This window comes from Schistocerca nitens, chromosome 7 (assembly GCF_023898315.1).
Source record: "Schistocerca nitens isolate TAMUIC-IGC-003100 chromosome 7, iqSchNite1.1, whole genome shotgun sequence".
NCBI classification, from domain to species: Eukaryota; Metazoa; Arthropoda; class Insecta; order Orthoptera; family Acrididae; genus Schistocerca; species Schistocerca nitens.
Genome location: NC_064620.1, coordinates 630,191,713 through 630,219,640, shown reverse-complemented (window position 1 = coordinate 630,219,640; position 27,928 = coordinate 630,191,713). Strand labels below are relative to the sequence as shown.

General features: G+C 40.7%; 1 protein-coding gene across 1 annotated transcript in view; it reads right to left on the bottom strand.

Annotated features, from left to right (window-relative positions):
* Window positions 1–881: 881 nt before the first annotated feature.
* The window catches only part of LOC126195308 (39S ribosomal protein L1, mitochondrial), a 55,263-nt gene continuing 28,216 nt past the window's right edge, over window positions 882–27,928 (bottom strand). The window contains exons 5-7 of the mRNA XM_049933869.1: window positions 25,520–25,634; window positions 11,733–11,851; window positions 882–1,395 (exon numbers count right to left, since the gene is read on the bottom strand). Of these exons, the coding sequence (XP_049789826.1) occupies window positions 1,141–1,395; window positions 11,733–11,851; window positions 25,520–25,634 (489 nt within the window). The 3' untranslated portion in view covers window positions 882–1,140. The remainder of the gene's footprint in view (window positions 1,396–11,732; window positions 11,852–25,519; window positions 25,635–27,928) is intronic.

The following is a 27,928-nucleotide window of genomic DNA, read 5'->3' as shown; positions in this document are numbered from 1 at the left end:
AGAGATATTTGTAAGTTCACAAATTAGCAAATTGACGTTTGATGAGCATTTCCTTGATATATTGAGGTGATGTTGAAAGAAGAGCATGTCTGTTTAGGTAACAATAAGGGCAAAGAACTATCATGATATTGTACAAGAAATACTGATATCTTACCACCTTACAGAATGTAAAACATGTGATTTCTATTACTTTTTTGAATGATTATTTGGACTTCTTCCTGGATGAAATTGAATATTCAATTTTCTTTGATTACTGCCAGTCCTTACAAAGTGGTGTTCCTCAGGCAAAGTATTGCTGGAAATTTGGAAGAATATATTTTTAGGTATCATTCTTTACTTTTCTTTAGTATTAGGTTACTCATTTACTTGATTCCTTTGTGTACTGACAGATTTTTCTTTCTTCTGTTTGCATTTGAAAGTGTTGTTGTGAAGTGTGTCACTTCCCCAGGAATATTGAATAGGACCAGCAGTAGTCAGACAATATTGGGCTACTTCATTTGCGTTGATAATGCTTTTCCATTTGAAAAACATCCTGGCACCATTCTCCATGTTCATAAATAAGAGGGCCACTGTTTTCTGGGAAGATGTAGAAATAATGATATGAGAAATGTAATTACCTGTTATACGATTTTTCTCCTACCTCTTGGTGAGCATTAGCACACTGGACTCTTATTCGGGAGGACCACGGTTCAATCCCACGTCCGGCCATCCCGATTTAGGTTTTCCGTGATTTCCCTAGATCACTCCAGGCAAATACCGGGATGGTTCCTTTGAAAGGGCACGGCCGACTTCCTTCCCTATCCTTCCCTAATCCGAGCTTGTGCTCCATCTCTAATGACCTCGTTGTCGACGGGACGTTAAACACCAATATCGTCCTCCTCTTGGTGAGCATATTTTTTATCTATCCAATTACATTATGTTTCCAAAAGCTGATTTTTTCTATGACTAATGTAATTTAGTTAACATGTTGAAAAAATGGGAAAAATAAATTACAAAAATCATAATTGAAAAATTTGGCCAGTTCAGAAATTCTGAAATGATATCAGAATTAAAGGGCGAATTATCTCCGAGAAACTCTGTACACTGTTTTCCATAAGACAAAAAAGTTGTTTATCTTACTGACAAACAACAGTACACACATCACCCTGTAGCAGTGCTTTGTTTCACATCAGCTTCTTCAAACTCATCTTCTGTTTTAGCTTCTGATTCTTCTTCTCTGACATCCCTGAAGACTTCAACATATATTCCATGATCAATCTTAAACCGTTCTCGAGATGGGGGACTGGTAAGAAGAGTCCTTGTAATAAAATTTGCTTTTTTGCGAGTTCGTGCAGCATGAACATCTTGTAGAAGCGCAGCAAAATTTTCTTCCAAATGCTTTGGATCCATTGTCAGCTGAAAGAGAGCACAATATTTAGATAGTTAAGACAGTAATAATGTACATGTGTTCAATGAAAATACTTATGGCTTTCATTCTATTTAGAGAGATGGGTCCCATGAACAGTTTAATTCATTTGTTTCCCATAAATTTGGCAAGTTATGTGAATTGAGAAGCCTACTGATTCTGAACACATTTAATAAATTATCTACAGCTGACATCACAAAAAGTGGTAGTGCCTGAAATTTGAACTGCCCAGAAAGCTACACAGGAGCCAATCATATTACAGAGGATACAGCACTGCTCATAAAAGCAAAGAGCACTTGTAAACTGCTAGTGTAAATGAGCAAGTTGCAATTTATTGACACTCGGCCAAAAGAACACTCCCTGTAAAGAAATATGAGAAAATTTGCTCCTGGGATTCCAGTGTGGAAAATGCATTCAATGTTGTGAAGTGGAGTAAAAGGCAGAACGACAGTAAAAAATGCCTGAATACCACATTCCTTCTTTGTTCGTTGGCACAGTCAACAAGCTGATAAGCAACTGCATACCAACAAGATTTCGATCAAATTCCACTTTTGGCAATTTCTTTTTGTTTTTCTACATTAATTTGTTTCATCTCTAGAAAACAAAAAAATTAACAAAATTCATAGTTATTAATAAGCATATTCGGTCTTCCATTTTTCTCAGTAATTTATTTACCATTTAATGTCCCATTTCAGTAAGCAAATGCATCTTGTGAGGGAAGAGTTCTATGAAGTGAGCAATAAGTGTCTCATTTTGTGCCGCCTCCTCCCAGCAGATATACGGCAATGTTTCAAAGATCATCATGGGTTCTCAGCTCAGGGTCAACCCAATTTTCTCACATGGTTCATTTTCCCTCTACCCACACACTTTCAATGGTGCTGATATCTGTAAACAACCCAAGCACCCATCATGCTGGAAACAGTCAAATTCCTCAAGATACAGTTGTCATACTGATGGTCTACTAACATTATCTGTAATGCGAGTATACTTGCAAGAATCAAGTAGATAATCTGCCCTGTGAAGGAGCTTTTTAAGTCCACAAGAACACCTGGAGTACAAACTGCCACAGACACCATCAATGTGTTAATGAATATCGAAATTGGTTGAGCCATTGGGAATTGCTTCACCTTGCCATACTTCAGTAACATAATCTTAAGAACACCATACAGTTCCAAGCTTCTGTTGTTGAGTAGTTTAAATAATCAGCTTTTGATAATCTTCACCTCTATGCTAGAATAAGATGGAATTAATCATTATATTATTACATTTTTCAAAATGCAGAGCCATCCCATATAGGTTGGCTAACAGCAAATGTTTTCAATAGTTCCATCATACTTGCAGCCGCAAGTGATCATTGCATTACAGAACAAAACCTGTCATATCAACTGCTAACGCCGACTACAAATCATCGCAATAGTGCTGTGGTTCATATTTTTTATTTATTTATTTATTTTTTTTGACCAGGGACCACTCTGATATCTTTGTTGTTAACAGAGAACACAAGCGTCCAAGGAAAATAAATTGCATCAATCTAAAAATAAACTTTAATCAAAACTTTTAACATATTTGTTAAATGCAAAAGTAACATGCATTAAGAGTATGATATCAATAGAAAAACAAATTTTTTAGTAGAAAATTAAATTTGGTTTACATCAATGCGATTTTTGGGCTTGTGTCTACTGTAAAAGTTCAGTAATCCTGAGGCTAATATTACTTTTCAAAGCTGCACTCATACCGTCACTTACTTTCAGTTGATTCTTGGTTCTGTTTCTAATTAGCAGCAAAGTGGAAAACCCTTGTTCCCATAAATAATTTGTGGAGAAAATCATAAGACAGAGCAAGGCAATTTCTTGAATTTTAGTGTATAAAGCTGCCTTGTACTCCAAAACTGCTCTAGACAATCAGGTTCAAATGCATCCTTACAGATTCTATCATCTTGGAATTCAATGAGCTCTTCCTGGATTTCTTCTGCAACTCCTCCAGAATTACTGCCAGAAGGTTTGTAAATAATTTTTGATCAACTTTAACTTATGTTTTCCAAAATTCTGGAAAGTAATGACTGAATTCATAAGCTAACATTTGCAAATGACTCTTGATGTTTTTTGTATATTTGCCCTAATCTTGTCACACTTTTATTATCAATGAGTGCTTTTAATTTTGTGAAAGCAGAATAATTGTTTTAGCCAGTCATACCCATCCATACTTGAAGCTTGCAAATAAAGGCATGAAGTTTGTCTTCAAAAATAAATATATTTGCAATGGCTTCTTAATATCTGTTTGCTGAACCATGCTATTGTAGGTTCAATTTATTCAAATGTTTGAAAATATGCACAAAGTAAGCCAAATGTACCTGAGATGACACATCAGAAATCTGCACTAGTAAGTCTTGTTGTCCCCCCCCCCCCCCCAACGAGAAACAACTCAACCTCTACTCTCAGTTGGTATAATCTTCCCAGCATGTTACCTTTCAATAGCTAACGAGCTTCTGTGTGAAGGAGACAGGTCGCATGGTGGGAGTCAGTTTCAGTGCATAAGCCAAAGACCGAACCAATACTGAGTGATTTGGTTTCAACCAAGTACATTACATAAAATCACAATAACCGAAATACAATATGTTTATTCTTGTTTGCTTAAATTTTATAAATTACAATTAACATTTCACAGATCCTGGTTTGAGGCTGTATTTAATTTGTTTCTGATATGAATTTCCATACCCAATAATAATACTGCTAATTTCAAGATATTTACTTTCGAATTTAGATGATTTCAGTGGAGTTACATCTACACCTACATCTACATCCATATTCCACAAGCCCCCATACAATGGGTGGTGGGAGTGACACGTATGTTGGCAGCAGTAGAAGTGTTCTGCAGTCAGCTTCAAATGCTCTCGAAATTTTCTCAACAAAGTTCCTTGAAAACAACTTCGTTTTCCCTCCAGGGATTCCTTTTTGAGATCCTGGAGCATCACCATAACACTTGCATGTTGATCGAACCTACCGGTAACAAATCTATCAGCCCGCCTCTGAATTGCTGTGATGTCTTCCTTTAATCTGACTTGGTACTGATCTCAAACACTCTAGCAGTACTTAAGAATAGGTCCCACTACCACCCTACATGCAGACTCCTTTACAGATGAACCACACTTTCCCAAAATTCTTCCAATATACTGAAGTTGACCATTCATCTTTCCTACCACAATCCACTCACGCTCGTTCCACTGCTTTGCAACATAAGATATTTAAATGACATGACTGTGTCAAGCAGGACATTACTAATTACAGTTCTTCCCCCCCCCCCCCCCCCTCCTACTCATCCGCATGAACTTACTTTTCTCTACATTTAGAGCTAGCTGCCATCCATCAAACCGACTAGAAATTTTGTCTAATTCATTCTGAATCCTCTAACAGTCAGTCAACTTAAGACACCTTACTGTACACTATAGCATCATCAGCAAAACAGCCACAGATAGCTGGCCACCCTGTTCGCCGGATCATTTATATGCATAGAGAATGACAGCAGTCCTACCACACTTTCCTGGGGACTCCTGAAGATAGCCTTGTTTCTCATCAACACTTGCTGTGGAGTAAAACACACTGCGTTCTACTGCTTAAGAAATCTTCGAACCACTCTTATATCTGGGAACCTATTCCATATACTCGTACCTTCGTTAACAGTCTCCAATGGAGCAACGCATAAAATGCTTTCCTGAAATCTAGATATATGGGATCTGCCAGTTGCCCTTCACCCTGAGTTCACGGTATATCGTGTGAGAAAAGAGCAAGCTGAATTTTGCATGAGCAATGTTTTCTAAAGCCATTCTGATTCATGGGAAAAAGCATCTGGGTCTCAAGAAAATTTATTACATTCAAACTGGGAATATGGTAAAGGTTTCTGTGCATGAGAGATTCACGATAGATGCAAGCTAGTTATGGGATCAATGCCATAGAGTACTGTTTGTAAAACTTAACTGGAATTTCATCTGAAGCTGGCAACTTATTTCTTTTCAATGCTTTATTTGGTTTCAATGCTTGTTTCTCTATTCCAGGGATGCTTATAACTATGTCATCCATATGGGAGTCTGTTCAATGGTCAAATAACATTAGTTCAGTTTGAGCTTTTAACGTGTTACTCAATAGGAATATTTCTTGTACTTTCTTTTGCTTCCTACCCTATAACATAACTTCTTCAATATATTTGATGAACCAAGGTTTCATACGTGCTTCTCCTGTGTGTGGCTTTTTTGAATGCAATATCTATTTCAATATCTTATACAGCACTACTAGTGTCTTCTCCGATGATGCAAATCTTGTACCACATTGCCTGAGTTCCATTTTTTTTTTTTTCCTTCCAGATTCTGTAATTTTCCTTTGAAGAGTTCTAGTGGTTGGCCAGAGAATTTTGTATAATTCATCTTGAATCCTCCAACAGTTATCATCTTAAGATACCTTACTGTACACTATAGCACCATCAGCAAACAGTCACAGATTGCTGCCCACCCTGTCTGCTGGATCATTTATATGTATACAGAACAATAGCAGTCCTACCACACTTTCCTGGGGACTCCTGAAGAGATCCTTGTCTCTCATGAACACTTCACTAGTTTCGAGGAGTCATTTGTGACAATAGTTGTGGATTTATTTCTATCAAAGTAAAACCAATTTTAATTAACTACTGTAATAACTTCTCTCAGGTGCCGTTAGTTGAAAATAAAACAGGAATGCAATCTAATATAAGCATAACAAGCAAACATATAGAAAACAATTATTTTCATAATAAAATACGTAAATAATATAATAATAAATAGGGAGACAGATGGAATTAGAATTATCTCTACAGAAGATCCATATAAAAATTTTAACAGTGCAGGAAACGAGGTTCTTAAATGTGACAGTAGTTGACACACAACTTTACAGGATTTATAAAGGGGAAAAAGCAGTAATAATAATGGAAAACATGCCAAAGTTTGGAACAGCATTTTATGTAAACAAAAAAATCATTGACAATATAATAGAATTTATGTCGGAATCAGAAAGAATGTGCATGTCAACAATAAAGTACAAGAATAAAAGCTACACTCTTATAAACTGCCCTGCACCTATAAATGATGACAACAAAAGAACTCTGCAGAAATTAGATCAGTTTTGGGATCTTTTAGTGTCTGAAATCTCCAATGTATCTAAGAACAACTTTAAAATACATCTCACTGATTTCAATGTGCAATTTGAGAAAGAAATGCAATTTAAGAATATTGTATGTGAATAATCCAGCAGACTTAAGAACAAACAAAAAATGGTGAAAACTGATCAATGTGTGTAAAATGTTCAAGTTAAAACTTATGTCCACACATTCTTGCGAACTACCATGAAAAGTCAAAACTTAGATATCTCCAACAAATACCAAACATAGGAGAATTTCAACTGAATCATGAGGCCATATCTAAAAGGACTAGCAATAAAATTATGGATGTCAAAGTAATCAGAAACTCAGAATTTGATTCAGACCATTATCTCTGTAAGATTGAAATATTTTTCTCCCACCTAAAACACACAATACAATGAAGAAAATACACAAAAATTTAGAGAAGAAACTGTTCCAACACAAACAAATTACTAAAGTATTGAGCGCAAAGCATTTGAGACGCTTCACCATTGGCGACTTAACAAAGGTCCGAGCATATGGAATAGGTTCCCACACACAATAGTGGCTCGAAGACTTCTTAATAGAACCCAATATGTTGTCCTCCACAGTAAGCATTCATCACAGACAAGGATATCTTCAGGAGTGTCCAGGAAAGTGTGGTAGGATGGCTATCATTCTCTATGCACATAAATGATCTGGTGGACAGGGTGGGCAACAATCTGTGGTTATTTGCTGATGATGATGTAATTTATGGTAAGGTGTATAAGTTGAGTGACTGTATAAGGATACAAGATGAATTAGACAAAATTTCTAGTTGGTGTGATGAAAGACAGCTAACTCTAAATGTAGAAAAATGTAAGTTAATGTGGATGAGGGGAAAACTTTAGTACTGGCCAAGTATAAAAAGAAGAATTGGAGGAAAGAAGAGTGTGAAGAAACAATAAAATCAGAGCTCAAAAATGAAGAAAATGGAGACCTTTTTAAAAAATTAGAAGAAATCAGATATCAAAGAAAAGAAACATAAAAAATAATAAAAAAATTCAGAACTGCCTTTAAAAACTCAGCTTATGGAAATTCAAGAAAATTTTACCAAAAATAATACTACAAATGTTTAGCAAACTTCGAAACAGGTTTTTAAAGCGTGTCAAGTACCACGTATTTATTTCAAAGATGAAAATGGCAAAGTAGGATTAAACAACAAAGAAAACTGCTGAATAAATGGAAAAGTTTTTGAGAGGCCCTTCAACTGTCCTGTTCCAACAGTTAAACTGGAATTTCCAGTAATACCACAAAATCTGGAGGATGATTTCCCACCAATAGAGCAAGAAATTCATGAAGCCATCAAATCACTCAAAAATAACAAAGGAAGTGGTGAAGGATCTCATTACAACATATTTACTGAAATTGTCAGAGCCAAAGATTATAAATGATCTACAACTGATTTTTGAGAACTGGAAAACTAAAAAGATTCCAGAAGAGTGGAAAATAGAGTTAATCCATCCACTACATCAAAAGGGAGACAAACAAAATGTCACTTCTGCCAGTGGGAAGCAAAATGTTGCAAATACTCGCCTGGATGGAGTTGTAGAAACTTTAGACAACGAATCTGAAGAATATCAGGGAGGTTTTCGAAAGGGAAGATCCTGCACAGAACAGATTTTTTACTTAATAAAAACTGGTATTAGATAACTGCACATTTTGTCACCTTTACTGTTTAACAACATTCTAGAGAAAATTGTAAGAATCTGGAATTTGGAGCTGAAGAATCACAAAACTGAATCAATAATTTTAGGAAGTAAAACAAATGGAATTAAGGCAAACTGCCCAGTTTTTGCAGACAATTTTGCAACACTTTCAGAAAATCTGACAGACACAGTGATTCAAGCAAATCTTCTGGAAGCAACAGTAAATAGAATTGGTTTCAAAATTTCAGCTGAAACAACAAAATTCATGACAAACATAAAAAATGCACCAAAATTCATAGAAACACAAATAGGTAAAATAGAAGGAGTATATAAATTCAAATATCTTGGACAAACTACACAAAAGAAAGGATTACAAAAATTTGCAGTAGATGTAAGAGTTAACAAAATGGAGAGAGCATATGGTTTGACAAAGAACACTTACAACAAGAAATGCATATCTAGAAAAACAAAACTAAAACACTATACCACTGTGGTATGACCAGAATGTTTATATGGATGTGAATGCCTAACAACGAGTTATAAGCTGGACAGGACAGAGATACCTGAAAGAGGGATAGTTAGAGAAAGAAGGGGGTGCAATACAAACTAAATTTAATGGGTTTCACTACAGATGAAATAATGAATTGGGAACAACAGGGGGAGAGGATGGAGTACTGGAAAAATAGAAAACAAGAAGAGGAATTGAGGTTGTTACGTATCCTGGTAGGTCATTACGAAAATTTAAAATATGTGCGTGTGCGCACACGCGCACACTTTTACCATATTTTTAATTGCAAACTGCTACTAGGCAGTCACCAGAATGTACCTTTCTCATAATACACACACATATAGATATACTCATATTTCCTTTTGTTATACCTGGTTTTGAGTAAAAGAATTTAACATGGAAAAATGTGTACTTTTTCCTAAGTATTTGTACGTATGTTGAGAACTAATGGTCAGTTAAATTACTCTTGTCATCAAATTACTAAACAGTCAAATAGAATCACTGACATAGCCGAGCAAGACAAAAGAAAACTTACTGTTTGTCCATGGTAAGTTTACAATTTGTGCAATGGTTGTTGGGAGTGGCAGCAAGTGTGCCATTCCCCTGTATGAGGATTGCTGAGGGGAGAGGAACAGTGAGGAGAAGCCAGCCTTGGCTGCTCCCCACTGTGTTGGCACCACCTTGGCTGCTCCCCACTGTGTTGGCACCATTACCCTTAACAATGTGTACAGTAATACATGACGTCTAGGGGCAGCCTAACTTTGGCAGCACTCAGAGACAAATGAATACCTTACAACTAAGGCTGATTTTCTCTGATTCTGGTAGCACCAGTGGAAGTGTCACAGTATCGTGGTCACAAATTATGATTGACTGACTGGCATGTGCAATGCTGTGACCTCTATCACTAGCCCAGCCCCAACCATCCAGGCTCGCCACTACTCACCTGTCACGTGGCGTTGCGCTGCCTGTGTAACGAGGGCTTAATAATTTAAAACCGGTAAAAGTTTGTAATTTTAAATCTTTTGTGGACCATATTTTAGCTTTTGTGGACCATTGGTTTGAACCTAAGAGAGGGATGTTTTCTGTACAAAACATTTCTCTTAGGGCAAGGAAGAAAAAGAAAACAATTGTTGCAACTTAACACGGAATCGAACTTCTGCCACATACATCGAAAGCCTACCTGTTCATCATTCAGCTGCAGTGGCAACCTGCAACCATTTCTCTGTTAAACATCTACAGCTGATAACAGCATATTGTATTCACAGTAAAGCTTTTGTGCCTTCTTGGAATAGGTCTAGATTTCATACAAGACCATTTCTGCTTGATATTTCAAGGTCTTCCGTGCTTTGTCAACACAATATGAAGAAATGGCATGGTGTATTTCGTTTCTATCAGTGCTTTACTGGACTTCAACTTTGACTGTGATTTTCTGTCCAAGTCTTTTTGCCATCATGTGGTATGCTGGAATTGTAATCTTTCAAGGTTATACTATAATCTGCCTACCATACTACAGAATACAATGATGCAATGGGTATGAATAGTTTGGCAAATGAATAAAATAAAATTTAAAAAATGCATTACATTTCTAACAATGCAAAATGCAAAATAAAGGATGGAACAATGACAATATTATTAAAAGCACAGATAGCTGCTCACCATACAACGAAGATGGTGACCTGCAGATAGGCACAACAAAAACAAGTAAGCTTTCAGCCAAAAAGGCCTTCATCCAAATTAGATAACATACAAACTCATGCTGTTTTCTAGTTTGGATGAAAGCCTTTTTGGCTGAAAGCTTAACTGTTTGACAGCTTTTTGTTGTGCCTGTCTGCAGCTCAGTATCTCCCCTATATGATGAGAAGCTATCTATCCTTTTCATTTTATTGTCTCTACATTTATAATCTACGAGGGTCGATTCAGAAGGAAGGCTTCCTTCGTGTTTGCAAATGTGCCAGCAGAAGAGGTTTGTCTGAACTTCTTTGCGACTGCAGCCCCGGAGCGACACCATCGTCTGGATTTTTCTTTTGTTTCGAGAGTGAAATTAAACACCCCCTTATCATCACCTCTAACAATGGAGTCCAACAATCCTTCCATATCTTCTTGACACTTTTGAAGAAACTGGTGAGCACAGTGAAGGCATTTCTCCTTGTGCTCTGCCGTAAGCATAAGCAGTACCAATCGAGCGCAACATTTGTGATATTTCAATTTTGCCATTGACGCTCTCAACTGCACTGCATGAATTCCCAGTCTCCGAGTAAAAGTGAACGGACGGTGAAACTCCTGTCGAAGCATTTTGTGTTGGACCATTGGAATAACCATCTCTGAAACTAAAGCTTATCCACTCCGTTCTTCATTGTGGACCTTCTTCTGACTGGCACTAAACTCTCCGCACCATTTTCGGACATGTTGAATGGACATACACTTGTCACAATACACTTGTGTCAACTGATGATGAATATCCACAGGTGGAGTCCCTTTCTCATGCAAAAACCAAATTACAGAACGAATCTCACACTTGGCAGGAACAACAATGGCCACCTTCATCGCGGGCAGCTGCTCAGCCAATACTTTGTAGCAGTGCAGCGAAGTGCAGCCGGGCAGAATTAAGAGAGCGAGAACAGTCACACACACAGCGGTGTTGACAGATTTCGCCTAGCACTTTCCCATGCAGCTGGAGCTCTTAGGGAACTTTATTTCTGGATAAATCCCCGTACATTAAAATTAACTTCTAAATAGTGTGCCCACTGACATTTCCAAAGCAATAAAGTACCATTTCTGAGGGTGGGGGCGGGGATGGGGGGGGGGGTGAGTGAGAGCAATATGGTCACAAGTACCTAGTGAGCATACTGCTATACTGTATCTGCTTCATTTTTGGCTATGTACCAGTACTTTTACTTCACTAGAAATAATGGTCACCTAGGACGAAAATGGGCTTCTAACAAAAATGGCTTCCACTGTATTCTAAGGTAAAATTAGATTCTGCAATACTCACAATTCCAATCTGTGCTTCTATTGTACCATAATCCAGTTCACGTTCATCTCTTGAAGCTGTATAGCAAATCCCATGTGCAAATCTTTTAACAATCTCTGCTATATCTGGCCCAAGAGTACCTAAAAATGAAAGTTACAGACATTACCATAATTAAATTCATTTACAATAACACAGCAGACCATAACTTTGTACGCATTGGACATGAAACATAATTCAGCTATTCTAGAGATGAAATGTACATCACATCAAATATCATTTGTGAAGGTACATCAAATTTGCAGTTTCCCTAATTGCTAACGACCAATGCGAGATGGTTCACTAAAAATCATACCACTAATTTCCTCCCCTACACTTCATCATTAAGCTGTACGTTTAATGACCTCCTGAACAACAGTGCTCTATTAAACTCTACCCTTCCTTCTTTATGATTTATTTCATGTTGAATCACAGCACGGTTGGTATATCAAGATGTGTGTGTATTTACTTTACAGGATCTGCTGAATGCTTGGTATGGCAAGAGAAAAATGCTTCACAACTTGTAAAATTAAAATAAAGATATAAAATTTCAGAATCTGTAAGTTAATTACTGTTTGACACCAGAGTTTCAATAGGAATCTTCAGTTTTTTAAATGGTTGTTGTTGTTGTTGTTGTTGTTAAGGTCTTCAGTCTAGAGACTGCTTGATGCAGCTCTCCATGCTAAAAATGGTTATATGGTTTTTAATCATCTCGCCAGATACTTGATTGAAGTTACTTTTAAAATGTTCGTAACTGCTCAGTGTTGCACCTATGGATGCTTGACACTTATAATAGGTACAAGAGAACAAATTAACCTATAAATGTGCCAACATGTTTGGCTTCACCACTGCCACTGCAGCCATTATCTGATTTTGTAAATCGTCTACAGCAGTCCGAAGTTGAGGCACATAAATACTGTTTCTTTTGTGGTTCCAGAAAGGGTTCGATGAGATGGAGGTTCTCGTACTGCAGTTGTCTCCTACTTCCACATTAAAATGAACAAACAATTTGTTGTGTACATAGTTCCGTGTAGTCAGCGCGTACACAACTTTCCCACCAGAGCGCGCCCCGCTAAGCACAACAGCGCAGGCGCTGCACTCGTCCGTCTCCGCACTACGAGATGGCACTGCCTTAGAGATGGACCAAATTCTGCTTCCGCCAATCCGCGTATTAAGATGTAAAGCAGCCAATGAGATTGCTGCTAACGTAGAGCCTTTTCTCCTCGCGGATCACACTCTTGCAGTGATACCTGAACGCGCAAGATATTGTAACGAGTGTACAGACCTCCGATTAGTCAGTCTGCATTTGTCTGCACTAGTCTATAGTCAAGTTTCAGTCTGCGCCTAATAAGATTACCATATTCATGTACATAGCCATGAAGATGCTTTGCCAAGTATCAGAGATATGTGAGAATAAGATTAACGTACCCAGACCAAAGAAACTTCTGTCAATTGTAAATAGCATCCAGAACCAAGTTACGTAATGTCTATGCTTTTTATTATTTTAATAAATGTGTGTGAAATTAATCAAGTTCTGTTTAAAGCTGGTCACCGTCAATCTACTACTCTAAGCGTGTAAGTGGCATTTCTATCGTCTGACCTAACGGCAGAAGATAAACACGCCACGATAAGACCACGAGACATATTGCTGACACTCACTTAATTCGTTAGAGCGACAAGTCAAACAATCTGATGGTGTGTGTACTGAAGGTCTTACAGTATGCACACCACACAATTGTAACAGAAAATTTCTTGCCCTTCTTCCCTGGTGAGTATAAAATTTCCCCACAATATACACTGAAGTGCCAAAGAAACTGGTATAGGCATGTGTATTCAAATACAATATGTAAACAGGTAGAATATAGCACTGCGGTCGGCAATGCCTGCATAAGACATCAAGTGTCTGGTGCAGCTGTTAGATCAGTTACTGCTGCTACAATGGCAGGTTCTCAAGATTTAAGTGAATTTGAAAGTCAGTGCACGAATGATGGGACACAGAATCTCCGAGGTAGTGATGAATGGGGGGGGGGGGGATTTTCTTGTAAGACCGTTTCACGAGAGTACTGTGAATATCACAAATCCAGTAAAATGTCAAATCTCTACATCACTGTGGCCAGAAGAAGATCCTACAAGAACAGTAGCAATGACGAAAGAGGAGAATCATTCAATGTGACAGAAGTGCAACCCTTCCTCATATTGCTGCAGATTTAAATGCTGTGCCATCAACAAGCGGCAGCGTGTGAACCATTCAATGAAACATCATTGATATGGGCTTTCAGAGCCAAATGCCCACTCGTGTACTCTTGATGACTGCACGACATGAAGCTTTACGCCTTGCCTGGGCCCGTCAACACCGACATTCGTTTGTTGATGACTGGAAACATGTTACTTGGATGGACAAGTCTCATTTCAAATTTCATGACTCTGTGGACCCTGCATGTCAGCAGGGGACTGTTCAAGCTGGTGGAGGCTCTGTAATGGCATGGGGTGAGTGCAGTTGGAATGATATGGGTCTGCTGGTACATCTAGATATGACTCTGACAGGTGACATGTATGTGACCATCCTGTCAGATCACCTGCATCCATTCACATCCGTTATACATTCTGATGGACTTAGGCTATTACAGCAGGACAATGCAACACCTCACACGTCCAGAATTGCTATAGAGTGGCTCAAGGAACACTCTTCTCAGTTTAAACACTTCCACTAGCCACCAAATTCCCCAGGCATGAACATCATTGAGCATATCTGGGTTGCCTTGCAATGTACTGTTCAGAAGAGATTTCCACCTCCTCATACTCTTATGGATTTATGGACAGCCCTGCAGGACTCATGGTGTCAATACCCTCCAGTACTACTTCAGACATTAGTCGAGTCTGTGCTACACCATGTTGCAGCATTTCTGAGTGCTCGTGGGGGCCCTATGTGACATTAAGCAGGTGTACCAGTTTCTTTGGTTCTTCAGTGTATTTTAGAACCAATGGAGATGTTGTTGTTGTGGTCTTCAGTCCTGAGACTGGTTTGATGCAGCTCTCCATGCTACTATATCCTGTGCAAGCTTCTTCATCTCCCAGTACCTACTGCAACCTACATCCTTCTGAATCTGCTTAGTGTATTCATCTCTTGGTCTCCCTCTACGATTTTTACCCTCCACGCTGCCCTCCAATGCTAAATTTGTGATCCCTTGATGCCTCAAAACATGTCCTACCAACCGATCCCTTCTTCTAGTCAAGTTGTGCCACAAACTTCTCTTCTCCCCAATCCTATTCAATACCTCCTCATTAGTTACGTGATCTACCCATCTTATCTTCAGCATTCTTCTGTAGCACCACATTTCGAAAGCTTCTATTCTCTTCTTGTCCAAACTAGTTATCGTCCATGTCTCACTTCCATACATGGCTACACTCCATACAAATACTTTCAGAAACGACTTCCTGACACCTAAATCTATACTCGATGTTAACAAATTTCTCTTCTTCAGAAACGCTTTCCTTGCCATTGCCAGTCTACATTTTATATCCTCTCTACTTCGACCATCATCGGTTATTTTACTCCCTAAATAGCAAAACTCCTTTACTACTTTAAGTGTCTCATTTCCTAATCTAATTCCCTCAGCATCACCCGACTTAATTCGACCACATTCCATTATCCTTGTTTTGCTTTTGTTGATGTTCATCTTATATCCTCCTTTCAAGACACTGTCCATTCCGTTCAACTGCTCTTCCAAGTCCTTTGCTGTCTCTGACAGAATTACAATGTCATCGGCGAACCTCAAAGTTTTTACTTCTTCTCCATGAATTTTAATACCTACTCCGAATTTTTCTTTTGTTTCCTTTACTGCTTGCTCAATATACAGATTGAATAACATCGGGGAGAGGCTACAACCCTGTCTCACTCCTTTCCCAACCACTGCTTCCCTTTCATGCCCCTCGACTCTTATAACTGCCATCTGGTTTCTGTACAAATTGTAAATAGCCTTTCGCTCCCTGTATTTTACCCCTGCCACCTTCAGAATTTGAAAGAGAGTATTCCAGTCAACATTGTCAAAAGCTTTCTCTAAGTCTACAAATGCTAGAAACGTAGGTTTGCCTTTTCTTAATCTTTCTTCCAAGATAAGTCGTAAGGTCAGTATTGCCTCACGTGTTCCAACATTTCTACGGAATCCAAACTGATCTTCCCCGAGGTCCGCTTCTACCAGTTTTTCCATTCGTCTGTAAAGAATTCGCGTTAGTATTTTGCAGCTGTGACTTATTAAACTGATAGTTCGGTAATTTTCACATCTGTCAACACCTGCTTTCTTTGGGATTGGAATTATTATATTCTTCTTGAAGTCTGAGGGTATTTCGCCTGTCTCATACATCGTGCTCACCAGATGGTAGAGCTTTGTCATGACTGGCTCTCCCGAGGCTATCAGTAGTTCTAATGGAATGTTGTCTACTCCCGGGGCCTTGTTTCGACTCAGGTCTTTCAGTGCTCTGTCAAACTCTTCACGCAGTATCTTATCTCCCATTTCGTCTTCATCTACATCCTCTTCCATTTCCATAATATTGTCCTCAAGTACATCGCCCTTGTATAAACCCTCTATATACTCCTTCCACCTTTCTGCCTTCCCTTCTTTGCTTAGAACTGGGTTGCCATCTGAGCTCTTGATATTCATACAAGTGGTTCTCTTCTCTCCAAAGGTCTCTTTAATTTTCCTGTAGGCAGTATCTATCTTACCCCTAGCGAGACAAGCCTCTACATCCTTACATTTGTCCTCTAGCCATCCCTGCTTAGCCATTTTGCACTTCCTGTCGATTTCATTTTTGAGACGTTTGTATTCCTTTTTGCCTGCTTCATTTACTGCATTTTTATATTTTCTCCTTTCATCAATTAAATTCAATATTTCTTCTGTTACCCAAGGATTTCTATTAGCCCTCGTCTTTTTACCTACTTGATCATTTGCTGCCTTCACCACTTCATCCCTCAGAGCTACCCATTCTTCTTCTACTGTATTTCTTTCCCCCATTCCTGTCAATTGTTCCCTTATGCTCTCCCTGAAACTCTCTACAACCTCTGGTTCTTTCAGTTTATCCAGGTCCCATCTCCTTAAATTCCCACCTTTTTGCAGTTTCTTCAGTTTCAATCTGCAGTTCATAACCAATAGATTGTGGTCAGAATCCACATCTGCCCCAGGAAATGTCTTACAATTTAAAACCTGGTTCCTAAATCTCTGTCTTACCATTATATAATCTATCCGAAACCTGTCAGTATCTCCAGGCTTCTTCCATGTATACAGCCTCCTTTCATGATTCTTGAACCAAGTGTTAGCTATGATTAAGCTATGCTCTGTGCAAAATTCTACAAGGCGGCTTCCTCTTTCATTCCTTCCCCCCAATCCATATTCATCTACTATGTTTCCTTCTCTCCCTTTTCCTACTGATGAATTCCAGTCACCCATGACTATTAAATTTTCGTCTCCCTTCACTACCTGAATAATTTCTTTTATCTCGTCATACATTTCATCTATTTCTTCATCATCTGCAGAGCTAGTTGGCATATAAACTTGTACTACTGTAGTAGGCATGGGCTTTGTGTCTATCTTGGCCACAATAATGCGTTCACTATGCTGTTTGTAGTAGCTAACCCGCACTCCTATTTTTTTATTCATTATTAAACCTACTCCTGCATTACCCCTATTTGATTTTGTATTTATAACCCTGTAATCACCTGACCAAAAGTCTTGTTCCTCCTGCCACCGAACTTCACTAATTCCCACTATATCTAACTTTAACCTATCCATTTCCCTTTTCAAATTTTCTAACCTACCTGCCCGATTAAGTGATCTGACATTCCACGCTCCGATCCGTAGAACGCCAGTTTTCTTTCTCCTGATAACGATGTCCTCTTGAGTAGTCCCCGCCCGGAGATCCGAATGGGGGACTATTTGACCTCCGGAATATTTTACCCAAGAGGACGCCATCATCATTTAATCATACAGTAGAGCTGCATGTCCTCGGGAAAAATTACGGCTGTAGTTTCCCCTTGCCTTCAGCCGTTCGCAGTACCAGCACAGCAAGGCCGTTTTGGTTAATGTTACAAGGCCAGATCAGTCAATCATCCAGACTGTTGCCCCTGCAACTACTGAAAAGGCTGCTGCCCCTCTTCAGGAACCACATGTTTGTCTGGCCTCTCAACAGATACCCCTCCGTTGTGGTTGCACCTACGGTACGGCCATCTGTATCGCTGAGGCACGCAAGCCTCCCCACCAACGGCAAGGTCCATGGTTCATGGGGGGAGGACCAATGGAGATGGCCTCCTAAAATTCTTAAATGTTAGATGCTGCTGCAACAAACACCAGACAGAGGTAACTGGAATCCTGAATTCTCTACTCACGTACTGAGTGGACTTTTAGGGACGAACAACAAAGCTTCATTGTATGATATTCTGATATTTGTGTGAAACAAGATGATAGGCTTTTTATTTTCCCTTTATACTGACAACCCTTGCCTTTGAACTGTTTTTCAGCATAATCAGAGTGATAAAAAGATGAAACTGAATTGTTAACAAAATTCAGATTTGCTCATTTCAAACTGTAGTACACATAAAGCTGTTTCAAGAAAGTGTTATTTTGTTATATGACTCCAAACTCCGATGATTCTTTTTGAACATTTCTTATAGTCAAACAATGGAAAATCCAGGATGGAATGTAACAATACGAGAGCAGGAAAGTTGTTACTTACCATATAGAGGAGATACTGAGCCGTGATAGGCACAATAAAAAGATTCACACACACACACACACACACACACACACACATCTACAGCCACAGAGAGCTGAAATGACGCTGCGAGCAGCAGCACCAGTGCATGATGGGAGTGATGACTGGGTTGGGGTAAGGAGGAGGCTGGGGTGGGGAGGGGGAGGGATAGTATGGTGGGAGTGGCGGACAGTGAAGTGTTTCAGTTTAGACGGAGGGTGGGAGTGGCGGACAGTGAAGTGTTTCAGTTTAGACGGAGGGTGGGAGAGAAGGTGCGGAGGGGGGAGGGGGGTAAGTAGCGGCAAGGAGAGAAATAAAAATAAAAAAAATTAAAAGACTCGGTGTGGCGGTGAAATGACGGCTGTGTAGTGGTGGAATGGGGACAGGGAGGGGGCTGGATGGGTGAGGACAGTGACTAACAAAGGTTGAGGCCAGGAGAGTTACGGGAACGTAGAATGTATTCCAGGAAAAGTTCCCACCTGCGCAATTCAGAGAAGCTGGTGTTGGTGGGAAGGATCCATATGGCACAGGCTGTGAAGCAGTCATTGAGATGAGGGGTATCATGTTTGGCAGCGTGTTCAGCTACAGGGTGGTCCACTTGTTTTTTGGCCACAGTTTGTCGGTGGCTGTTCATGCAGACAGACAGACAGCTTGTTGATTGTCATGCCTACATAGAATGCAGCACAGTGGTTGCAGCTTAGCCTGTAGATCGCATGACTGGTTTCACAGGTAGCCCTGCCTTTGATGTGATAGGTAATGTTAGTGACCGGACTGGAGTAGGTGGTGGTAGGAGGATGTATGGGACAGGTCTTGCATGTAGGTCTATTACAGGGGTATGAGCCATGAGGTAAGGGATTGGGAGCAGAGGTTGTGTAAGGATGGAAGAGTATATTGTGTAGGTTTGGTGGATGGTGGCATACCACGGTAGGAAGGGTGGGAAGGATAGTGGGTAGGACATTTCTCATTTCAGGGTATGATGAGAGGTAGTCGAAACCCTGGCGGAGAATGTAATTCAGTTGCTCCAGTCCCGGGTGGTACTGAGTTAAGAGGGGAATGCTCCTCTGTGGCCGGACTGTGGGACTTTGGGAGGTGGCGGGAGACTGGAAAGATAAGGCACATGAGATTTGTTTTTGTACAAGGATGGGAGGATAATTACGGTTAGTGAAGGCTTCAGTGAGACCCTCGGTATATTTAGAGAGGGACTGCTCGTCACTGCAGATGCGACGACCACAGGTGGCTAGGCTGTACGGAAGGGACTTCTTGGTATGAAACGGGTGGCAGCTGTCGAAGTGGAGGTATTGCTGGTGATTAGTAGGTTTGATATGGACGGAGGTACTGATGTAGCCATCTCTGAGGCGGAGGTCAACATCCAAGAAGGTGGCTTGTTGGGTTGAGTAGGACCAGGTGAAGCAAATGGGGGAGAAGTTGTTGAGGTTCTGGAGGAATGTGAATAAGGTGTCCCCACCTTCAATCCAGATAGCTCTTATAGTCACATACACAAATGAATGTGGATAAATTTAGGCTTATTCTCTATATACAATACTACATACTTTTTAAAGATATAGAGGCTTCTGTTACTCTGCTTAGAACACAATTGAAAGTGCAAACTTTAAATGTGATTATGGTCGATTTAGTGATTTATTGTCTATACTGCCACACTACAAATTAAAGTCTACCCTGCAATTTATCCTGTCATTTATAGCTTCTGCCACCTTTAGCGGTGATTTGTATATATAAAAAAATACATTGCACCATAGCTCAAAGCCCAGGATATCCCATCCTCCCCAGCTCACCTGCTGCCTTTCCTTTTCTCTTTTTTAATTTTATTTTCATTTTAATTGCATTAACTTCTAGTTTTAATTTGATTCAAAGTCTACAATTTCATTAGCAAAAATATTAAAAAACCTTATTTCATTAAGTTTTAAAAAAAAAGTAGATATACCGGGTGATCAAAAAGTCAGTATAAATTTGAAAACTGAATAAATCACAGAAATAATGTAGATAGAGAGGTAAAAATTGACACACATGCTTGGAATGACATGGGGTTTTATTAGAATTAAAAAAAAGTGCCAACCAAACAGTACTGTATGGAATGCCGGTGCGACGTGCGACTGCACGAGCGCTGACTTCCCCGTGCATAGATGAACCTGCTACAGTCTCCATTTCTTCCTGAACTGTCTCAGCAGCATTATGCCTTGTGCTCGGTCAGCCACTACGGGGTCTATCATCTAAACAACCCGTGGCTTCGAACTTTGAAATCATTCTCACCACAGCTGCATTTGTCAACGGACCTTTACCCATTTGAATCCCCTTCCTATGGCGATAGGATTCTGATAATATAGCTTCACTAAAAGCGCCTTTTCAGGTAACGTCAACATGCTGCAACTGCTGGCGCATCTGATTCTCTCTCTCATTACAGCTCCTTTTATACACGATTGTCCTGCCACACCTTGAGACGACCTCCCACTCTACCACAGGTGAGGGGTCAGCCTCAATGTGGGCAGTATCCCGGGCAGCCACAGCCGTAGACCGATCGGGGGATGCATGGGACGAGCTGGTCGCCTCCAACAAACCCCCGTCCGGACCCCCACAGTGATGCCCATTGGCAACAGCCTCAAGCTGTGTGACCGAAGCCAACACTGCCTGAAGCTGGGAGCGAAGGGATGCCAACTCAGCAGTCGCAGTACCTGTCCGTGCTAAATACTAAGAACGTCTGAACTAATCTACAGAGAGCACAAACAATTCGACACAAAATTTAAACGGTTATTAAAATACAAGATTGCCTAGTAAATGCAGTAATGCTTCTGCTTGCGAACTGCTGACACACTGCTCGGTGGCAAAAGGAGACTACGCGATTTTACACTATTCAGGTACTAAAATGCGATGCTACAACTGTCAAATACAATAATACGCCCGAAATTTATGAATTAAACAATGCAAGTACCCAAAAACATGCAAAGAAATTAAGAATTAAACTATGTAACAAATAAGTGAGCTAAGAGTATACGACTTGCTGCTGACAGCTGCTTATCCAATGGCGGCATGGAGCAAACAATCAATGAAAAATGCCTAACAGTAATCTAACACATTAAGAGCAAATTACTTCTAAATCTTAAACTGCTTGAAACATTTTTGTGGTTCAAAAGACAAATGCACACCATATTTTTTTGCAGTGGATTTTGGTTCTGCTAATACATTATGTCAGTCTACATATTTGTTGAGAAATTACACCATCAATCACTGGGAAATGATTTTAACAATTTAATCTCTTATCATTACAAGGAACCAGGCTTGGACAACTGCAGTTTCAGATTTTTTTTGTGTGGCCCAGGTAAAGGCTTGTCCAATTCAGGCCTTTTGCCAGTAAAGCTTCAGCAATTTCCAATCAAAATTTCATCCACTCCTTAATAATCTTAATTAATAAAATTTCTGAAAAATTCTGTTTTCTTGTGGCTATTCTGTATTTCATCCAGATTTTCAGTGTAGCAAAGTTGAAGAAGTGGAGAATGATGTTAAAAGTCAAATTCTTTGTCCTACACTAGATGCAGTAGCAACCTATTTGTTGACGACAGATGTTCTCTACACACACTGACTGGTTACATACACTTACAAAAGAGAGAACATGGTATTTCTTCCCCTTATTGAACCAGTGCTGTATCTTGATTTCTGGGTGAATTACAAAACACACAGATGCCATTAAAAAGCAATTACTATCTTTCCATCGTGCTAAAAATAACTGCATCACTTCGAGCAGTTTATATCAGTTCTCCTCTTTTTATTTTGAAATACCACAGAAGTTTACTACTCCTAAACTACTTGTTATAAATCTTCCCTTTCCATGATGTTCCGTGTCAACTACTTTCTCCAACAAGGGAATTACAATGAAACACATGTCTAAATGCAAGCAGCTTCCATGAGGAATGGCCTGTTGGAGCCAAAGAATCATGGATGAACCAAGTCCCAGCTCTGTACCTTCCAGATTTGTTGAAGCACCTTAGCATTTTCTTTTAAATCCATTACAAGACCCAAAGTTGATGTAATCATAGTTCCCACCGCCAAACCCACAGGCCTAGATTTATGTTTGACAAACTGTTTCAAATTACTCTTTCCTGAAAAAGGAATCATCTGTTCATCAATGGAACGAGATTTCTAATTTCCAGGAAGATTGATAGAAACAGTCCTCACAGTGGCAATATTAAATTGAACTTTCTATAGCTTCTTTATTTTCAGTTCTTCACTCACTATGTTAGTATCCCAAGGTCAAAATCATTTCTAAAAAAAGAAAAGCACTGTAACAAGACACAATGCTGGATATCACTGAGAGATTAAATCCTTCCTGCTACTACATTAAAATTCTAGGATACTGGACCTCACCCATTACTACTTAAATCAAGCTCAGCACCATTTGTAAGTAGTGATTTACCACTTTCTGCTATTGAATACATAATTGTGAATTATGATGTAGAAGTAAAGAAATCTTAGAGAAATACTGAGTCCAGCACTGCAAAATGCTTTTAAGTGTACCACCAGGTATTTAAAAAGATTCCCAACGTGTCAATGAAAATAATCAATTTTTGAAAATAATGTACGGAATTAGGCCAGGAAGGTTACAGGAGTGAAGGATGTGCTGTAAGAATAGCTCCTATCTGCGCAGCTCAGAGAAGCTGACCGTGATGGGGAGGATCCAGATGGCACGGGTTGTGAAGCAGCCACTGAAAGCTCGCATGTTCTGCTCTGCTACATGTTGTGCCACTGGGTGCTCCATCTTGTTTTGGCAACGGTTTGGCTGTGGCCATTCATTCTAGCTGACACCTGGTCGGTTGCCAGCCTCTGATGGGGTAGGATAAGCCTGTGACAGGACACGAGTAGGTTGTGCTGGGTGGGTGGACTGGGCAGGTCTCGCACCTGTGGCAGGGGTCTGGGGGTGGGAGTGGCATAGGGGTGTATTAGGACATTGGGGACACAGCACATAAAACAGATGGGCTACTCCACAACTGCAATGAGTATTGTATACACTATTATATTTTATTGCTACAGATTAGTAATGTAAGATCAAACTTAAAAGAATGTCATTCATTTGTCTTAACAGATCTGAAGACGTTCAATATTTGAACGACACTGATAATCATTACAAAGACAAATGCAATGACAGACTGCAATAAAATATTATAATAATTATTCAGTTGTCATAGATTAATTGCCACTTGGCAACATGTCAAGAAAAGCAGAAGCGTCAAGCTGCCGACAGGCACACAGAAAAGGAGGAAAACTTGCTACTTGTCAGAGTTATACTTCAACGAGCTAGAGTAAAATACACAAACACACCACACTCTCACACGTGCCTATGCCCCTACGGTGTGCCAGATTGAGTGACAGTGCTAACGCTATTTTGCAGTAGGTGGAGGTAGTGTTGGGAGAGGGGGGTAGAGGGAGAGGGAGGCAAGAGGCAGGGAGAGAGACTGGGGATGGGTGGTTAATGGCCTGGAAAAAGGTCGGTTTCCCAGTTAGGAATGTGGAAGGGAGCGGTGTCGGGTATGTGGACTGACACAATTGTAGCGACCAGCATGAAGTGGCAAATGCTAAAGGCGATGTGGGGATGTGAGCTCTGAAGGATGGAGGAGGCTGAGACAGTAGGTTACCTGAGATTGAGACCACTCCCGAATCACCCTGGCCTCAATCCCAGGTAACCCACTGCCCCCACACCCTCCATGCAACTGTTTCCCCTCCCTTTGTCCTGTCACCTCCTCCCAATTCATGTCGCTTTCAGTGTGTGCCACTTTCCACCAGCTGCTACAATGACGACAGTCCGTACACCTGCCACCCGTGCCTCCCACATTTCTAGCTGGCAAACCGGCATCCCTCCTGCAATATCGCTGCTATCCGGTTGCCCACACTTTAAAGCATGTGTGTTGCCAATTACACCGCCGCATTTCCTACAGCCACCACCACAGCGTGAGGGTCCTGTCATGAAAACTCAGTGCCAGTGCTAATGATATGCGAGCACCCCTTCTCTGGAGCTCCAGTGGTGGGTCTACTCAAGTTCAAATATTGATGCACAGAGCCCATTTTGTGTGTTGACCATTTCATAACATTTACAGACTTTCATAGCTATCAGGGCTAGTCATCTATGGAATAGCCATTGTATTGCTAGCTATTCGGTGAGTGGTCTTCCTTAATCCTAAAGTATTACGACAATAAGATGTGCTGGGAGATTGGGAGATTCTATGGGACAAACTTGCACCTGGGACTCTTACACAAGTATGACACTTGTGTAAATGTCTTGAAAGAAGCAGCAGTGATGAATTGCCTTATAAAACACTTGCATGAACTATACCATAATACTTATATGATGAATCCTTAATGTGTTGGAACATTTGCAGGCAGTGAGGTTATACAAAGATGGGCAGTGTAAATGTTCACCAGTTGTTTGGCTTGAGGCAGAATAATATAAACACAGCAAATTCTGAACACACTAAAGTCAAATTGAAATCCACACAGAAGATTCAAAAAACTAGTTCATATCATTTCCAAAGCAACCATCAAGATACAGCCATACTATCAATAGCTCATGAAGAGCCACACGGTAATGCTCCTCACAGTTCACATCTGGGAATGGAAGGGAATGAAGCCTCAATGTACGGTGTAATGTCCGCAGTTTACAGCAGCTCCAGTAATGTGGCGTGGGCAGAGTGCTTTAGCAGATGTGACACTACTGGAGGTGGTATGATCTTCCTTCCATGAATCTTTGAAATGATTTACCCAGCCAGTTACTGTGGACCTACAGTTTAATAATGACCTCACAGCATAGTGCAAATTCGTATTTTCCGCAAATACAAAAATTTGCTGAAAGTGGATAAAGCAATTAGGAACATAAACAGTCCTAGCACCGGCTGTGGATTCAGTTTCCAAATGGATTTGTAGCCTAAGTGTAAATTGACAGAGTATCCAAGAATTCCAAAGCATTATTCTACTGTTTTGCATATAGTGTAACAAAAACATGGTCTATAAACTGACGAAAAATGTTTCCTTACCATTCTTAATGTTTGGAAATTTCCGCCTAAAGAGTCCTCTGACAGATGCTAACTCAGGTAGGATACTTGGATGAGCAACTGCGTACTTGAAATCTTGCATGGACAAATTACCATTCTGCAAATCACAATAAGAATATCAGCTCTGAGTGGTCTTTGAAACTGAACAACATACATTATACAAATTACATGACATTCAGTAAGTGTTATTTGAACTTCTGTAAAAGAAATACTACGCTGTTTCTTCCACAATGGCTCTTACAGGGCTACCATCTCAGATATACCATCTGACCAATTAATGTGATTAGGACAATATTTTATTAAGGTTACTTAACTGACAAATCAAGCTACGGTACAACATACTTTGAACATAATTATTTCAATTTACAGTGAGTTTCAGTTGCCCGAGACTGCAGTTTTGTGCATGAGTTGCGTTTGTGTGTGTGTGTGTGTCAATCAGACAGGCCAAAGAATTGTTGGTACTGAACCACTTTTTATACTTCAGTGATGCCCATCATTTGGGGTACATAACAAACAGCCACCAAAATGTTATGTATGTGGTACATGTTTGAAAATATAAAATAATAGGATGGATAGAAAATCTACTCACCACCAAATGGTGGCTGGATGGGGGATTGTGATTGTGGAAATATATAAGGTTTCATAGCAAGTGTCTCCTTCTAACAGGGGAAGGAAGAGATATGACGGAAAAGGACTGGCATGGTTTAGGAAATGGGAAGAGTTACAGAAAACTAGAAAAGCCACCCTGAAACCCAAGTCAAGGGAGACTTACTGGATACGATGAGAAGGAAATGGTGACTGTTGGTACCTGCATCAGATGAGATTTGAAAACCTGAGAAGTTAAAGATGTAAAATAGGATAATAAGTGAGACAGGGATACCTGGAAAAAAAGACAGGTTGGAAAACAAAGCAGTAAAATGGAACAAAGAAAAGGGACAGTTATTGAAAATAAATACGGATACAAGTGAATTAACACCGCTAGAGGCCAGCAGGTGACAAGAGCCAACCACATTGCAGTAGCCACCAGAAAGATCGCGGGAGGCGCACATTGGCACGGCGCGTCACGGACGGTAGTTGCCGCAAGTAGAGTCCCGTCCACCAGAGGGCACGCGAGAATTCGGACGCGACCTCTGCCGGCATAACAATAACAACAACTCCGGCAGCACGGGCCGTGCCCAGTCAGTTAACATCGGGCATGCCTAGGACACAGTCCCGGTCTACGCTAAGTGAAGTGCGACGTAACGTGAACTGTGTTACTTCACAATTGGCGACGAGTAGGGTCGTTCTTTCGCGTGTTGCGTCGTTGCTCCGGTTTCGCAGCTTCTCCACGGCATGGAGGATTTGGTGCGAGTTTTGGTTGCGCAGCAGACGGAGCTCATGGCCACCATGAAACAAGTGCTTCCGGCGTTGCTCTCCACGCCGTCTGCTCTGGCGCAGTTCCCTCCTCCCTTTCCCCCGTATGACGAGACGGCGGAGGATTGGGACGCATATGAACATCGCCTTCGGCAGCATTTCCAGGCGTTTAATGTTGCCGATGCGGAGGTCTGTCGTGCTCTCTTCTTGTCTTGGATATCTCCCTCTCTGTATCAAGTTTTGCGGCAGCTAGCGCCGTTGCAGGAACCCTCGTCCTTGTCTTTTGACGCATTGTGTTCATTGCTGTCTTCATATTATCGCCGCCGCACGCATGTTGTGGCGGCTAGGGTCGAGTTCTATCAATGCAAGAAGCAGCCCCATCAGTCTTACCGGGCGTGGGCCGCTACCCTGCATGGTCTTAGTCGCAAGTGTCACTTTGTCATGGAGCAGTCGCGAGAGTCGTATGCCCACGTTATGGTACGCGACGTCATTGTTCGTTCGGCCCCTGATAGGGAGGTCCGGCAACAGGCCCTGCAGTTAGAAGACCCTTCCCTCAAGGAAGTCCTGTCCATTGCTCAATCGTATGAAGTCTCTCACGCAGTAGGTCAACAGCTGGAAGCGTGGTGCGACGTCGCGGAGGTTCAGGGCGGCGCGGCCGCGTCCACTGTGTCCGGGGTGGACGACGTGCGAGCGGTACAATCCGGCCGTTACGGCCGCTTCCGCACGGCGCGTGAACAGAATTCTGGCCGCCGGCCCCTGTTGCCCTCCTGTGCGTCGTGCTATATACATCACGATCGGTCAGAGTGCCCCCAGCGTTGGGCCGTTTGTCGCAAATGTAATAAAAAAGGTCACATTGCTAAAGTTTGCCGCTCAGCCTCAAAAGAATCGAAGGAAGCAGGTACAGAGGACATGGACGTTGACATTCAGGAAGTTTCATCGGGCCAGGCTCCCGACGCATCGGCACGCAAACTCTTTATCGAGGTGTCGGTTCGGTCGCGCCGGTTACAACTGCAAGTAGATACGGGCGCGGCAGTTTCG